A 14,205-nucleotide genomic window follows, 5' to 3' on the forward strand; every position below is an offset into this window, starting at 1 on the left:
AGATACCAGAGCAGATGAACTATACCCAAGTGGAATCAATAGCAAATATTTAATGTTCCAATGTCTTAGCCACACTGGTGTCTTAGCCACATCAGTGTCTCAGCCATGCCATCAGGATATACATTTGTACAATAAGCAGAATCAATAGCAAATATTTAATAACTCAATGTCTTAGCCACACTGGTGTCTTAGCCACATCAATGTCTTAGCCATGCCATTAGAATATATCTTTGTACAATTACATTCCAATGCTTTAATACCTGATAATTGGCTATAATATTGCAGCTAAGACTTTAAGGTAGAAAAGTGGTATTATAGGGCAATTCCAACCCTACATTTGCAAGGTCTTATGCCCTAGTGGTATAGTGCACCACGGCTACTTTCAGGCTGTGGGTTTGATTTCCACTTGTGCTACTTTTTGGGCTTTTCAGAAATTCTTGAGCGCGTCTTAGCCGCTCTTGGGTGCTTCTGAGTGGCTAGTCTGGTGTAACTTAATAAGTTCCCATGTCTGGGCTGCCAAACTGAAACTTTTGTTTCTACATATGTTCTTTCAGATGTCCTGAAATGTGCCACAAAGTCCCCTGAAACATCAACTCTTTGCTGTACTAAAATGTAACCATATTGAGTCATTTCAGGTTCATTTTAGGCTACACAAAATTTATCATTTTCCTGCATCACAAATGGCTACAAAAGTGGTAGCAAATCTATCATTTGAGGGCGCCAGAAAGCTATGGTTAAGTCCCTGAAAATGAAACAGTTCTGATGGCTTGACTGTGACATTTCAGGTGATCTGAAATCAGCTCATGTCCATAGTTTTGCTCGTCCAATGCTTGTAGCGCTGACAGCTTGTTTTTGTTTGTCATAAATGCAGGGCGTAGGCCTTGAGCAGCGACTGATCAGATATCTGAGCAATCTTATGTGAGGAAGGCACTACTCGCGTCAGTCGATATGGCAGTGGCATGAGGATGATGCTGGTGGTGGAGACTGTGACGAGATTGCAGCTGTCATCCACACGTGCTTGGTCATTAGGAAAAATAGAGCTCATGAGATGGTCAACAGCCAGGTCAAGGTATTTGAGACCGCAGTCTTATCTGCAAAGGCAGTCAACTTCAGTTGTACTCGATACAACCAGTGAAAAAATAGACTTACTGTCGTTCAGTGTACTCACAGGACTAGTCACCGGTATCAAGGCAGGAGTTGCTCCTTGACTGTCATTTGGCATGCTCTTCTCCTTCTCAGAGCTGGCGATCTGACAACATATACATGTTGAAGACAGTGGGCTGCCATGAGCACACACCTATGACGGCCTCAACAGTGCTTATTGTAAATGACCACCACGGCACTCTGGAGAAGCCCTTGCCCAACTGGGGCACCACAACGTGGCTTTTTTCAGCATTGGTTGTGACGATGAGGTGCATAGAATGACAAGGGTGGGGTGTCCTTGCTGCTAGCTGTATTGGCAATGCTGGCCATGTCGTTGTCCTTTCCCTTCCCCTCTCAGCATCAGCCAACAATCTATCCTGGACCTTGGCCTACTCTGCCTTGTCTACATTTCTCTGCACGTGCCCAGGATGTCAGCCAAGAGTTTGTAGCCACAAGCAGATATCACCACATACACCTCAACTGGCCCACTACAATCTTGGAGTGCTTCTAGTCCCAGGTCTATTGAGTTGACTGCTGTGGAGGGCATTCATGTGGCTGGGCCCTGATGGCACTACGGCCTTGTGCCAGAATTGGCATGTGCTGCAGAGAACCTTGCCTTTATCCCTTCACCTGTGGGGAGGCTTGCCCGCCATCTGGTTGCTGTACAGGATGGGAATGAAGTCTGTGAGGGTGCACGTAGTGATTTGACTGGCTCGGCTTGGCCCAGAAGCTAATGGCTTTAGCTTGGCTTCACCAGGCTTAGACTTGCAAAAACCCAAGCCAAGCCACAAGCCAGTGGCTTGCATTCTAATTAGGCAGGTGCTGTGGACTGACCTTGTCAACGGTTCCACAGCTACCACACATAGATACATGAGCATCTACAGCATGTAAATAGTTTCCATGTATAGTATAATATCTAAATACATACTTTGTAGTATAATGTAAATGCAGAAAGTCGATAAAGCTGTTCAGAAACACTAACTTAATACAAAAAAGAGGATGCACTGAATAAAATGCGCAAGGATGGTGCATGCGCAAGTGGCAGACAGCGGAGGCTGATACAATGCGGCGGGTACCTGTCATGGTCAGGAGTGTCAGGGGTGCCAGCGAGCTGCAGAGGGTGCAGCACGATGTTCCGGCGTGCGTGCCCTCGAGCGGCCACACCCAGATAAGCCATCTCATGCCTGGCAGCCTATATGAGGGCTTATCCACTGGTGTGCATGTCGTGCAGCACCTCGATGTGGGCAGCCTACAGGCGGCATTATGCTACCTAGTGGCGTTCGCCACTCAAAAGCATGCAAAGGCTGCGGCGGCCACTTGACAACCAATAGGAGTGAGTGGCCCAGGCAGCCTTGGATCATTTGCTCCCTTGTAATAGCTGACTTTTGTCTGGCACCCGCAAGGGTGGTCATCAGCGATGTCCCAGCATCGTCCGTCAGAATGCTGGTGACAACAGCTCTTGTTGATGTCTATTGGCCTGCTGCAAGTGCGACCTCAGAATGCGCCACACGTCCACACGACGCAGCAGAGGCGAGGCTGAGCGGCATGACACAGCTTGCGTGCAGTTGCAGTCAATAGTGCCCAGGGGAGAGGCGGTGGCCAAGCAGGCATTGGATGTCAGGCAGCTGGGGACCTCTGACACTTGTTCTGCCGTGTTAAACTGAAAGACATTGCCATTCCAGGCAGGTGCACAAAAATCGAGGCTCGCAACGTTACATGGCAGCTGGTTAAGTGGGGCAAGTGCTGGCATCTCCACTATGTTTCTTCATGGTGAGGCTCAGTTTCATTGACAATGTGTTAATCTATGTGTATTATAAGATGAATACAGCACAGAAGAACACAATATAATATTTTAGAAAATTATTCCTGATTGCTCTAACAGCAGCAGTAAATACGGTAAGTTTATTGTCTAAAGCCACAGCTTGCCAGCTTGGCTTGGCTGGCTTGAAGCCGAGCCAGTCAAATCACTAGGTGCACAAAGGACGTTTCTCCATGTACAGCCTACTGGTGCCATAGCACAGTAAGCCCAAAGTTCCATACACTAGCAATATGTCTCACAGTCTGTTTATGGAGTCAGGGATTGCTTAAAATGATGTATAGATACACAGTACAAAATACATTGATGATTATGTGAGAGGGGGAAAGTGCTGGGACACAGAATAAAGAGAGAGAACGCGGTATGCACGTTGACCCACAGCACATGCTGGGTTACGACAGCATCTAGATAAGCATCAGAAAACAGGACTTGGGTCCATAGTGCTCCAAAATGCTCCTGTAGCACTCTGTAGCATTGTGGTATGAAGGTTGCTATTGGACAAAAAAATGAATTTGGAGCTGGTGCAGTCTGTACGTACAGTTTGGCAGACAAAAGTGTGTGAACGTGAACAAACGAGCACGAACATGCATGAATGAGCATGAAAGCACACGAAAGTGGACAAAAGGAGGCGAACGTGTGTGATTGTGCACGAAAGTGAACGAAAGCACACAAATGTTGTTGTAGTATTTGAGGTGCAAGGCACACTGACCTGCTAGATGCGCATCAGCTACGCCACACCAAGACACCGACATGACGCGCTCACCACGTCATGCCATATTTGGATATAGCTTTCCTGTTTTAGATATGACGCGCGCAGAGCACTCTCGGCTCTGGCGCCGGTTCATTCCCACTGCATTTCCCTTCGTCTCAGCTTCCTCAGCATACTAAGTATTGGACTGAGTGTATTAGGAAGTAGATAACATATATAAGAAAACAATGTATCATCCTAGAAATTTACCGTTGATTACTCGTGATTCCCCCACCTGTGCAATTCAATTCACAACAGGTTATGAGCCCTGCGCTCTAATCTTCGGTCACCCACCTGCCAGATCCATCACAGATCAATTTCCACCCCTCAAGAGTCATACCCGAGACATCACCGACAACCCCTATCTAGGCCTTCCCACCCAAGATCACCGTCATGTCATCAATCAAGATTGAGGCCCTCAGAGGCGCAGAGAATTATTTCTCTTGGCAGATTCAGGTCCAGGATATTCTCACAGAGTTGAAGCTCATAGGATATCCTCTTGGCACCATCACACAGCCCACGGATGTGATGCTCATCACGTCCTGGACCGAGAAAGATCAATTGGCACTTAGTAATATCCAAATTCGGTGCGCCCCCATGGTCGTCTCGCATGTTGCTACCAGTAAGACAACAAAGGAAGCATGGGACGCTCTCACAAGCACATACGTGAACTCAGGCACGATATCAGAGATTACCGTGTTGAGAAAACTACACAAGATAAGTTTTGTGAAAGGGGCAGATGTCGATGTGGAGATCAGACAGATGAAACAGTTGTATGCGCAGAGCATGGAAATGGGAGGTATAATGACAAATGTCCAGTTTGGTCAAGTCATCCTTACTGCACTTCCTGCTTCATGGAACTCATTTGTCAGTTCTATTCCGAGCCTATCTACCTCTGCCAGCATCGTTGGCTGCATCATTCAGCAGCAAGAGCGCCTGATCGAGCAACAGGCAGAAGCCACTTCCACAGCACTCATTGCCAAGCCCATGCGGAAATCAAAGTTCTGCAAGGGGATCTTCTGTCACAACTGCACCAAAGAAGGTCACATCAAGGCTGAATGCCAATCAGCCAAGGCAGAGACTTCTGATGAGAAGTCTGCTGCATCACACACCCACATGGCCGAACTCACAGACACATCCGACTCGTACGCTTTCACATCAGGCGGAAGCGCGTTCACCTTCACGGAGAAGGGTGAAACATGGCTCAGAGACATCGCTGCCAAGCATCACATTGTGCGTGACCGCACCACTTTCGTGACTTACATCGAAACACCAGGCAGCACCATTTCGGGTGTTGGCGGCGCTTGTGCTGCATCGGGCCGAGGTGATGTTCGAGTCATGTTCATCACTAAGGCCGGGACTGTCCCTGTCATATTGAAGGACGTTCTGCACATGCCGTCCATGCAATATAATTTGCTGTCACTGGGTCGCATGACCAGCGCAAAAATTAAATTCATTGGTGAGGGGGACGGACTGTCCCTAGTGGACAGTACCTGAATCATTGGTACCAGGTGGAAGGTTAGTGATTAGCCATATCACATGGATCTAACAATTCACCGCCTGGCATTGTCCTCCATGACTTCTGAGTCACAGGCACTCGCGGTGCGCAACACTCGTACCTGGTACGAGTGGCACTGCACTTTAAATTACATCAATCAAGGCCAGCTGCAAGAGATGCAGAGACTGGGCCTGATTGATGGGACAGTGGTTGATGCCGCGTCCAACCTCGACTTCGATTGCGAGATCTGCATCCAGGCAGAGCACTCGCACTCTCCATCCCTTCCCTTCATCGATAATCCCTCTATGCTGGAGGGGGAGAATTTTATTAAAACTCCCGCTGTCACTGAGACGGCTCTACAAACTCAGACACTGGCGAAACCATTCAAAAAACCTCCTATCGCACCAGCACCTGTTCGCACATCAGCCCGCGCTACAAAGCACACCGATCACCGGTGACTTCATAAGACCGGCAGATCGATTGCTGCCAATCTGCCAGTCGTGCACCTCTGCACTGCCATCACCGTCTCCGGCACCCTTCCCAACACCTCCACTACCATCCAGGTGTTCTAATACATCTCACACCCTTCGCTCACTCATTGGACTGCTGTCCAGCACATCCTCTATCACCTTGAGGGCACCACTACCCACGGCCTCGCCTATGATCCTGGCATCAAGGGTCTGATCGGGTACTTAGATGCCAATCAGGCCCAGCCCCTTTGTTTCATCTCCATCGACATTTCTGTCACCCACCACACCTCCGAAAACAATGCTGCCGATATGTTCACCAAGGTGCTCGCCCACCCCACTCACACCTGGCAGCTTGCCCTCGTGAACATGTCTGCTCATTGAGGGGGAGTGTTGTAGTATTTGAGGTGCGAGGCACACTGACCTGCCAGATGCGCATCAGCCGCGCCACACCAAGACACCGACATGACGCGCTCACCACGTCATGCCATATTTGGATATGGCTTTCCTGTTTTAGATATGACGCGCGCAGAGCACTCTCGGCTCTGGCGCCGGTTCATTCCCACTGCATTTCCCTCCGTCTCAGCTTCCTCAGCATACTAAGTATTGGACTGAGTATATTAGGAAGTAGATAACATATATAAGAACACGATGTATTATTCTAGAAATTTACTGTTGATTACTCGTGATTCCCCCGCCTGCACAATTCAATTCACAACAAACATACACGATCCTGCATGCCGCTGAACTTTGGTTTTCATTATGCCCTGTTTTGAGATTGGCAATGGCGCTAATGTGTGCACGTTCGTGCGTGTTCGTGCATGTTCATTCGCGTTTGTGCATTCATTTTATTGTTCAGTTTGGTGTAAGTTAGCAATTGGCTTTCATTTTCGTAATTATGCATCTCATTTGAATTGTCAAGTGCACGAAAGTGCGCAAAAGTGCGAGAAGGTGCACAAAGGTGCACAAAGATAAACACCTAGCTAAAATGAACCAGTGACAAAATGAATACGTAGCTCATCAGATGTACACTTTTGCACGCAAAAGTGCACGATGGCGCATGTTAGTGACCAAATGCACATCATCACGCACGAACATGCATGCAAAATCCTAGACGCACATCGAAAACAAAAATTTGCAGCCAGTGCGAAGGTGAGAATTTGTTTTTGTCCAATAACACCCTTGATATTGTGGACCTAAGTCTTTTTTCCTAATGTAATAGGGCAATCATCTCAAGCGCATCTCAATACTTGATCTCACCTCACGAACCTATCAGGATCCCACAATCTCATCGTGAGACCCTCACAGCACTGATCTTAATGCAATCTTGAGGTGCTTGCCTCATGAGGCTCCTGGGAAATTTGCGACAATTAATCGCGGCAGCAAGGATCCAAGCGGACACTGCCATGTTGTCCATGCAGTTTGACTGCCGGACATCGCGAATATAGCTGAAAGAGCCACAGCAGACATTGCTTGCACTGTCAACTCTCACTGGGGGTCCACCTAACCATGTGATGTCGCTGAGTAGGACAGTCTCTAGATAGGTGATATCCGCCAATACACAGAGCAGGATTCAGAATGACAGGAATTTGCAGTGGTGTAAGTTTAGATATGTGAGATTCTGCAATGAGCTCTTCAGAGCTGCATTATGCAACACATGTCCAGGGAGGCCATCGCAATCATGATGCATGACGGTGCAGCACAGTACCGGTAAAAGGCGAAGGAGTGTGATCCAGAGTGGACAGTCGGAGTAGTGCTTGATATCAAACCACAGCATAGTAATGTGTCTTGCAAGCCAGACTGGTAGCGGGGATTGCAGTATACCATAGAGCATGCAGCAGTCCTCCTCACTCCTTAGGCCGAGTTCAGTGAAAAGATGAGGGTGAAAGTGTCAGGACCAGGCCTTCGAGACCAAGGAGAGCTTCATCGGCAAAAAGGGACAGAGATTATATTGCATTAAAATGCAATATAATGCGATCTGGTCCGTTATCTTGCATTATAAACTCAAAAATCACTAAAAATCGCATTATAACGCATTATAAATGCCCGACGGTGCATTATAATGCATTATATTTGACTGCCCAATGTGCCGATGTTTGATACTACATTTATGTCATTGGTTATCTTCACCAAGTCGTGTGTGTAGTCGCACAGCTCAACAGGGAGTCGCTTCCAGGACTCAGACGATTAGATCACATAGAAAACTTTGTGACACTTTCCTGCCAAACCACAGACCGCGGATTCATTGCGATCCATAATATCTTCCAATCAGATGTAGACGGCGTGTATTTGATGCATTTCCAAACAGGAAAACCGGGCCGCAAGAACAAACACAATACTGTCCCAGGCTGAGGCTGAGGCTGACTAAGCCACGCCGACAAATTCAGAAAAGGAAACAAGACGACGGAAGTACCGTACGCGACCAGAAAACGACCAGTAACGTCGACACAGTATATGGCGGGCACCGCGAGCAACAACTATGGAGCCTCGACGGGGCCGCTCACCGCAGTGCGTAAGAACGGAAACCTGGGTCCCGGAAGCTGATTGTAGTGCCGTTTACGCAGTATTGTCCGGAACGCCGATGACTTTGGCGGAGCCGAAGGCGGGAGACGGGTGAACCCGTATGACCTTCCAGCCGGTCTGCTCCATGAGCTCTTTCACCTGCTTCGGCGTGCGCTCTTTCCCATTGAAGATTGTCATCATCTATTTCTTGCATCAGTATGATGGGCGGTCTGCGATGGAAGAGCAAAAGACGTACCTGCACGTCCGCGTGGTACAGAAGGGTCGCGGAATGCCCCAGGTTCGGAAGCAGAGGTTTAGGATGGACTGGATGCTCGACGCCTGCGATACCCTCCAGGCTGTTATCTTCGCATGCATACGGGAGGAGGCTATCAACAATCAGGAGGCGAGTATCTGGCGCAGCTGCATCCCGAAGGTGGCGCAAGATCCGAATACAGTAGTCGTCGGACCAGTCATGGAGGACGGTATGCAAAAGGAAGACCGAGGCATTCTTGACCGGCTGAGGAGTAAAGAAATCGTGTGCTGCACCATGAATAAGTCCCGGTGGTCATCGCTGTACGTTGGGTTACTCGCCTTGGATGATGACCTTCTGAGACTTCACGGCGCCGGGTAATTGGCCATCCCAGAACTGGAAAGGCGGTAAGTCAGCTAGTAATTAATGATTGTGTAGATAGAATACATACTTCAACAGCGTCCTTCACGATTTGTTCGCGATCCTGAACCACGAAGCGTAGATGTGAAAAGTTCTGGGCAAGTCTCATGGACTGGGAACCAACTCCGCCGCCGACATCCACAACGACCGCATCTTGTTTCAGACTCCTCCAGTCGAAGCCTAATCATACAGTCATGATCTCAATCAGAATGCCTTATGCAAGGTACGTACCCTCGAGGATCGCATTCCGAGGACCCGCCTGCTTGGCACCCTCCAATGCAATGCTAAAGCGCTGAAGGCGATGCTTGTTATCCTTCAGCTCATACCACTCCCATGCGTCCAGCTTTGTATTGAAGGCGAGACTCAATGCGGTCTCATTTGGCTCCTGCGACTTGGCAATCTTGAGATCCAAGAGCATATCTCGTAGATATCCTCCTGCCTTCAAACCCTCATCCGTGCTGACAACACTGTTAATCCCATGTCGTCAATCGACACTCGGGCAAGCAACTCACCCGTACTCTACACCTGCAACTTGACCAAGAGTGCCAATATGCTTTGCCTCTGGGCTTGGATAGCTGCATTAGCCCGCGTCTATTGAGCAAGTAGAAATGGTATACTTGGCGAGAATATCCTTGACAGACTTCCCGGTGTCCAGGCAGGACGAGATGCGGTTGTGCGTGAAGACGTCAGGCGCGACTTCGACAAAGATATGGTTAGTGGCGAGTACACGGAGGACACGTGCTGGAACAGCCGTCAGACACAAGTTTCGTAGGAGGGATGTGAGGGCGTGTACCAAGCTTTGACGGGTCGATATTGCTCGCCAGAGCAATCTCATTTACATGTGCTCCCTGTGACGCGGCACCATGAGCTGATAGTTTGACTGCACCACGGAAGCGCGACAAACCTTGGGACCGGCTTCTCTCAAGGCCTCAGCCACATTAGCCGCTGCTACAGCGCCTAGCGAGGCGGACAGGGTGTGCTACAAGAAGGTAGTTCGCGAGGCTAGTCTTCCTGGAACTTGTTTGTCATACCTGTGTTGACACGGCTGTGATGGAAAGTATTGGCGAGCGGACGGAGGTGATAAGTTGGTAGGCAGCGGAAATAATAAGAGCGCACGCCCTGTCGACCCCTGGCTGCATGCGTGCTGCCTCAGACTCTAGAGATATCGGCGTGTGAGGCGAAGGGAACTCCATGTTCTTCGATGCCAGTGAGGCCTCGATGGAATCAATGGAGTCCTGGATAATCTTGGACAGAGCCTTCAGCTCCGATAGAGTATTAGTAGTACTAGTGCTGGTTGTTAAGCCAGATATTACGAGCAAGAGTACCACCTGCGTACCCGGTACCCATTGCTCTCGACGCTTTGCTAGGACTGGAGCGGACCTTGGGGCGGGATGAGAGCGAGAGAGGTTTACGGGGCGGGATGAGAGCGAGAGGCCTTGGGACCTATGCTGGTGAGCGAGGGCTAAAAAGGCGTGAGGATTCAGGGGGTCACTGGCACTCTTATCAAGATTATGAGCACGAGATACCTTGCCAAAACCCCGACGTCGATTAGCTGAAGTCCAGTAAGCGAATAACAAGCTAGCAGCCCCACTTGCTCTGTGCACAGAAGACGAGTATGACAGGGTGTGAGAACGAACTGTTGCGGCGAAGGTCCACCGCCAGATGGAAATTGCGCTGCTATCTTCCTCTGTTCGGGACTCCTAGTAGTGCTGATTCATGGGGTGACCGCGCTGTGATAGGAAATACATGATTTTGCTCATAGCGTGGCAGATTGCGAGGGCAGCATGCATCCGCCGCCGCACGGTGGCAGACAACAGGGCCGACAATGTTATTATACCACAGCTACTGGCCCCTGCGGAAGTCAAGCACCATGTCAGTCGCCGAGTAGGCCTTTCACGGTCACTGATGGAAGCATACCGTAACTCGTGTCCACAGTCCACGTCCATGTGAAAGGGGATAAATATAGGCTGCCTGGTGCTTACTCGTGAGCTTCCACGCTTTACTTACGTTTACTTACTGCAACTTATATAATAGACGCCAAATTAAGGAACGGGGAACTTATGCCCTTTAAGTACTCAAACTCCAGGCGCCAGAATCGTGCACGCGACTCTTCTGCTCCCAACCAGTACACTCGACAGTCAAAGTATGGCATGTGAGGTTGACACCACACCCTGATAGAGAAACGAGAGATTGCTGCTCGTCATCCGGCATTGGTCATAGGAACAAGCGATACCATGGTCGTATCTTCGGCTTCAGCGGCATCCTGCTGCCAGTGACCACCCAACGCCGAACCTACCGACGAGTCTTTGACGGCATGTTCCAACAGCTTTCTCATCCTGCATCTTGCGCCCGAGCGACGAGCATCTTCTTTAATTCAATCTTCCTTGAATCTAGGCATTGTCTTCTGCAGAATGGTTGCAAACGAAGGACAAAATGATTCAACAAGAAACCACGTTGACGGACAGCCTAAAGTGGGCGACGTGAGTCACAACGACGAGAGCCACTCCGACGGCAGTGGCAGAGAACCCGCCGGCGAGGCAGGTTGTATGCAGGCTGCGGTCGAGACGGCGGTCAGCGAGCGGGAGGTCAGTGGCCACCTGGTAAGTTCAAACTTGTCGTCTGTACCTCGGCTACGAGCATATATCTCCAGATCGTGCCCCTGTGCATCTGACCACTTCGTTCGTGCTGTTCGACCCGTGTTTATACTGGAGACGAGGGACAATTACGCCGTCAAGCCGATGAAGGAGCTGGTTCTCTACCTGAAACCCTGTGAGAGCAGAAAAGGGGGGCATCGTAGGACCCATGACAATTGGTGAGAAGGCTTGAGGACAGATTTTGCCGATTTTGGCCTTTAGGTACGGACAAAATTTGCGCGACGAGCCCAAAATAGTACGGATTTTCCTCCCGGTCCGGCCTGACGACCGGACTTTGGTACGGACACTGACTCAGGCCTATCGGTTTCCTCGCCTATACCATGCCTGTTATTCATTCGTGTATAGTATACTCATACGTACTACACAAATATACACTACTCTTCATAAATATCACCGTTCCCAGCCCCCTCGGTCGTCACCGCAGCCGCCACCGCCACCGCCGCCCGCTTCCCTCCACGCTTTCGCGCAACATCGAGCAGTTTCATGGCAGCCTGAACTCTTGAACGAGAGGTAGGACAGCTGAGCTTGTAGAAGATATGGTAGGCTGTGTCATTTAGCTGTAGCATTCTCCAATCTCGCGAGAAGGTTAGTATGTCGCCGGGCAGCATGCATAAGAAATGGTCCGAAGGCGCATGCCACGGTAAGAATGGTAAGCTTTGCAGTGCCATGACACGCTGGTGGATCACGCGAAAGCGGTTAATGTTGAGGGTTTGCTCATGAACTTGAACCGCAACGTATGACGCCTGTCCAATGGAGGCGACGGTCTCCTGCCAAGCGTGAACGCCCGGGCCAGCCTTGCCGCCCGACCGACAATAAACAGTAGCACGGCGGGAGGGACGTCGCCCCTATCCAGTCGGATGGATCCCACCGTACGCTGTCGGCAGAGGGGTCATGGTCAGAGTCGACGTCTATGGGAGCTGCATCGGGGGTCATTGTCGCGGCACAAAGAGGTGCAGCCAGGGGTTTGTTGCACCAACAGCGGAAGCAGACTTGGTCTGCGCGCTGCCACCGCCGCCAGCCGGTGTTCGGCAGGTTGACTTGTCAATACAGCTGGGTCATACTCTAGAGGCTATGTACAGATGCATTAATTATCTTTGGCCTTCAAAATATCTTCTTCATGCTCTCGGTCTTTGTCTCTATCGTCCTTAATTCCCAATCTAAGGCGTACATTATAGAGGCTGATGGAGAAGCAGGGCTGAACCCACGATATGCACGAGATTGTGATAAATCCACTCAATTTAGGTAGTATTGGATCTAAAGCTGGGTATTTAACCCGGAAGGACACCAACACTTGTCCAGACTACCGGGTATGGATTGTCCTCAGACATTAGTCAGTTTTTGTTGGCCGGTATGGACGATTCCTCAGAGCTCCCGGCCTATCGGCCGGGTTTGGGTACGGATTTTCCCTCCGCGTGAGGGGTCCCGATGGCCATTTTGGGTACGGATTGTCCTCAGGCCCTCCCACCAATTGTCATGGGTCCTGGCATCGTACATTTCTACTTGGCCTATAATGTTTCAAATATTGATTGGCTATCATCTAAACCCGTTCCGACGGTTTGACATGGCCGGTATGGTGAAGGAACACTTCTTAACTCTTCATACCGGTTCCGTGCCACCACTTATCCAGCAGCTCCCCTCGCCTCTATGATGAGCTCAAAGAACGACGCGTCCGTTCCCGAAGGCTAATCGCGCTCTCAGTCTTCTGAAAAGCACAGCTCGCCAAATTACCTCTCTGGCGTCGTCGTCGCCTCATGCGGCGATGGCACCGTGCTCAGGCCACTTGGCTCCTGACTGTTCCGGCGCATCGTCCTTCATACTCCATTTGTTCCGCTCTTTCGTCAATCTTAACTTCTGAACGAACCAATTAGGCTGCCATGGACAATGCTATCGACTCCAGCCTCCGCATGTGCCTCACTTGTACCACACGCTATCCAACCGTGCTCGAGCTGTTAACGGCTACCGCACGATCGAGGGAGCTGAGACGAACGGGCTCTTTGTAGGGACCTCGAGAAGGGTGGCCAAGAAGCACTCGAGTTTGGACATGTCGGCGGCGTCGCGAACAGCAAGTGTACGAAGGATGGGAAATTGCGTGTTGCATGACTGGATGATTCTGCATGCCGCGATGCCCATATTCGCCATGTGCCTACCCGACACTACAGAAGTCGTGTGCCTACCCGCCGCTCCATCCGCGCAGCAGTGTAAGCCGACTACAGATGCTCACAGCCCATGTGCAAGTGCGATAGGCGCAGATCATCTTTCACTCTGCCGACCCCACAGCGTTAGTCCACTTCGCTCAGGCTAGAGTTTTTGTCCGGCCATTGGAAGTATGGTCTATATGCCATGTTTTAAAATTCAGTAGTGCCCGCGTTTGTCGTAGTCGAGCGTAAAATTTATGGAAGTCCGGTGCAATGCGCTCCGGTGGTTACTATCTGCGTGCAAAGAATAAGACGAGACGGCGCAACTGATGTAGAGCACATTTATAAGACAACTTGTGACCGGATGCATGAAGCATCATCTACCAGTGAGAGCTGCTCCCTAGACGCAGCCGTCTACCGCTGTTACATGCGCTGGACTGGCGGAAGGAGGGGCGCTGACATTCCAAATGGGGCGAAGGGCGGCGCGCTCAAGTGTCCGCGTGAACACGGCGGGGGGAGGCGCTTGACGTCCCGTAGACTGCCGGATGGCGGCAAGCCTCGTCCTCATGTCC

At 50.3% G+C, this 14,205-nt stretch overlaps 3 protein-coding genes across 3 annotated transcripts; 1 reads left to right on the forward strand and 2 right to left on the reverse strand.

Annotated features, from left to right (window-relative positions):
• Positions 1-5,282: 5,282 nt before the first annotated feature.
• Positions 5,283-6,056, forward strand: PHACADRAFT_197485 (uncharacterized protein; the record flags this gene model as incomplete). Its single annotated transcript, XM_007397697.1, has 3 exons — positions 5,283-5,618; positions 5,673-5,768; positions 5,820-6,056. The coding sequence occupies 3 exons, from the start codon at positions 5,283-5,285 to the stop codon at positions 6,054-6,056; spliced, it is 669 nt and encodes a 222-aa protein (XP_007397759.1).
• Positions 6,057-7,997: 1,941 nt separating this feature from the next.
• Positions 7,998-10,191, reverse strand: PHACADRAFT_210782 (uncharacterized protein; the record flags this gene model as incomplete). The annotated part of the gene is made up of 11 exons (XM_007397698.1): positions 7,998-8,375; positions 8,431-8,691; positions 8,779-8,820; positions 8,876-9,024; positions 9,076-9,302; positions 9,357-9,410; positions 9,462-9,585; positions 9,638-9,692; positions 9,749-9,823; positions 9,876-10,128; positions 10,181-10,191. 11 exons carry the CDS (start codon positions 10,189-10,191, stop codon positions 8,229-8,231), a joined length of 1,398 nt encoding a protein of 465 aa, XP_007397760.1. The 3' UTR covers positions 7,998-8,228.
• A 3,145-nt stretch (positions 10,192-13,336) lies between these two features.
• On the reverse strand, positions 13,337-13,879 carry PHACADRAFT_259213 (uncharacterized protein). Its single transcript, XM_007397699.1, has one exon. The coding sequence runs from the start codon at positions 13,626-13,628 to the stop codon at positions 13,455-13,457; it is 174 nt and encodes a 57-aa protein (XP_007397761.1). The 5' UTR covers positions 13,629-13,879; the 3' UTR covers positions 13,337-13,454.
• Between the last annotated feature and the right edge of the window lie 326 nt (positions 13,880-14,205).

Source organism: Phanerochaete carnosa (genome assembly GCF_000300595.1).
Source record: "Phanerochaete carnosa HHB-10118-sp unplaced genomic scaffold PHACAscaffold_7, whole genome shotgun sequence".
Classification (NCBI taxonomy): Eukaryota; Fungi; Basidiomycota; class Agaricomycetes; order Polyporales; family Phanerochaetaceae; genus Phanerochaete; species Phanerochaete carnosa.

Bases quoted from the DNA above. Each gene is read 5' to 3' on its own strand.
- PHACADRAFT_259213 (XM_007397699.1), bottom strand. From the start codon at position 13,628: ATGGGCATCGCGGCATGCAGAATCATCCAGTCATGCAACACGCAATTT.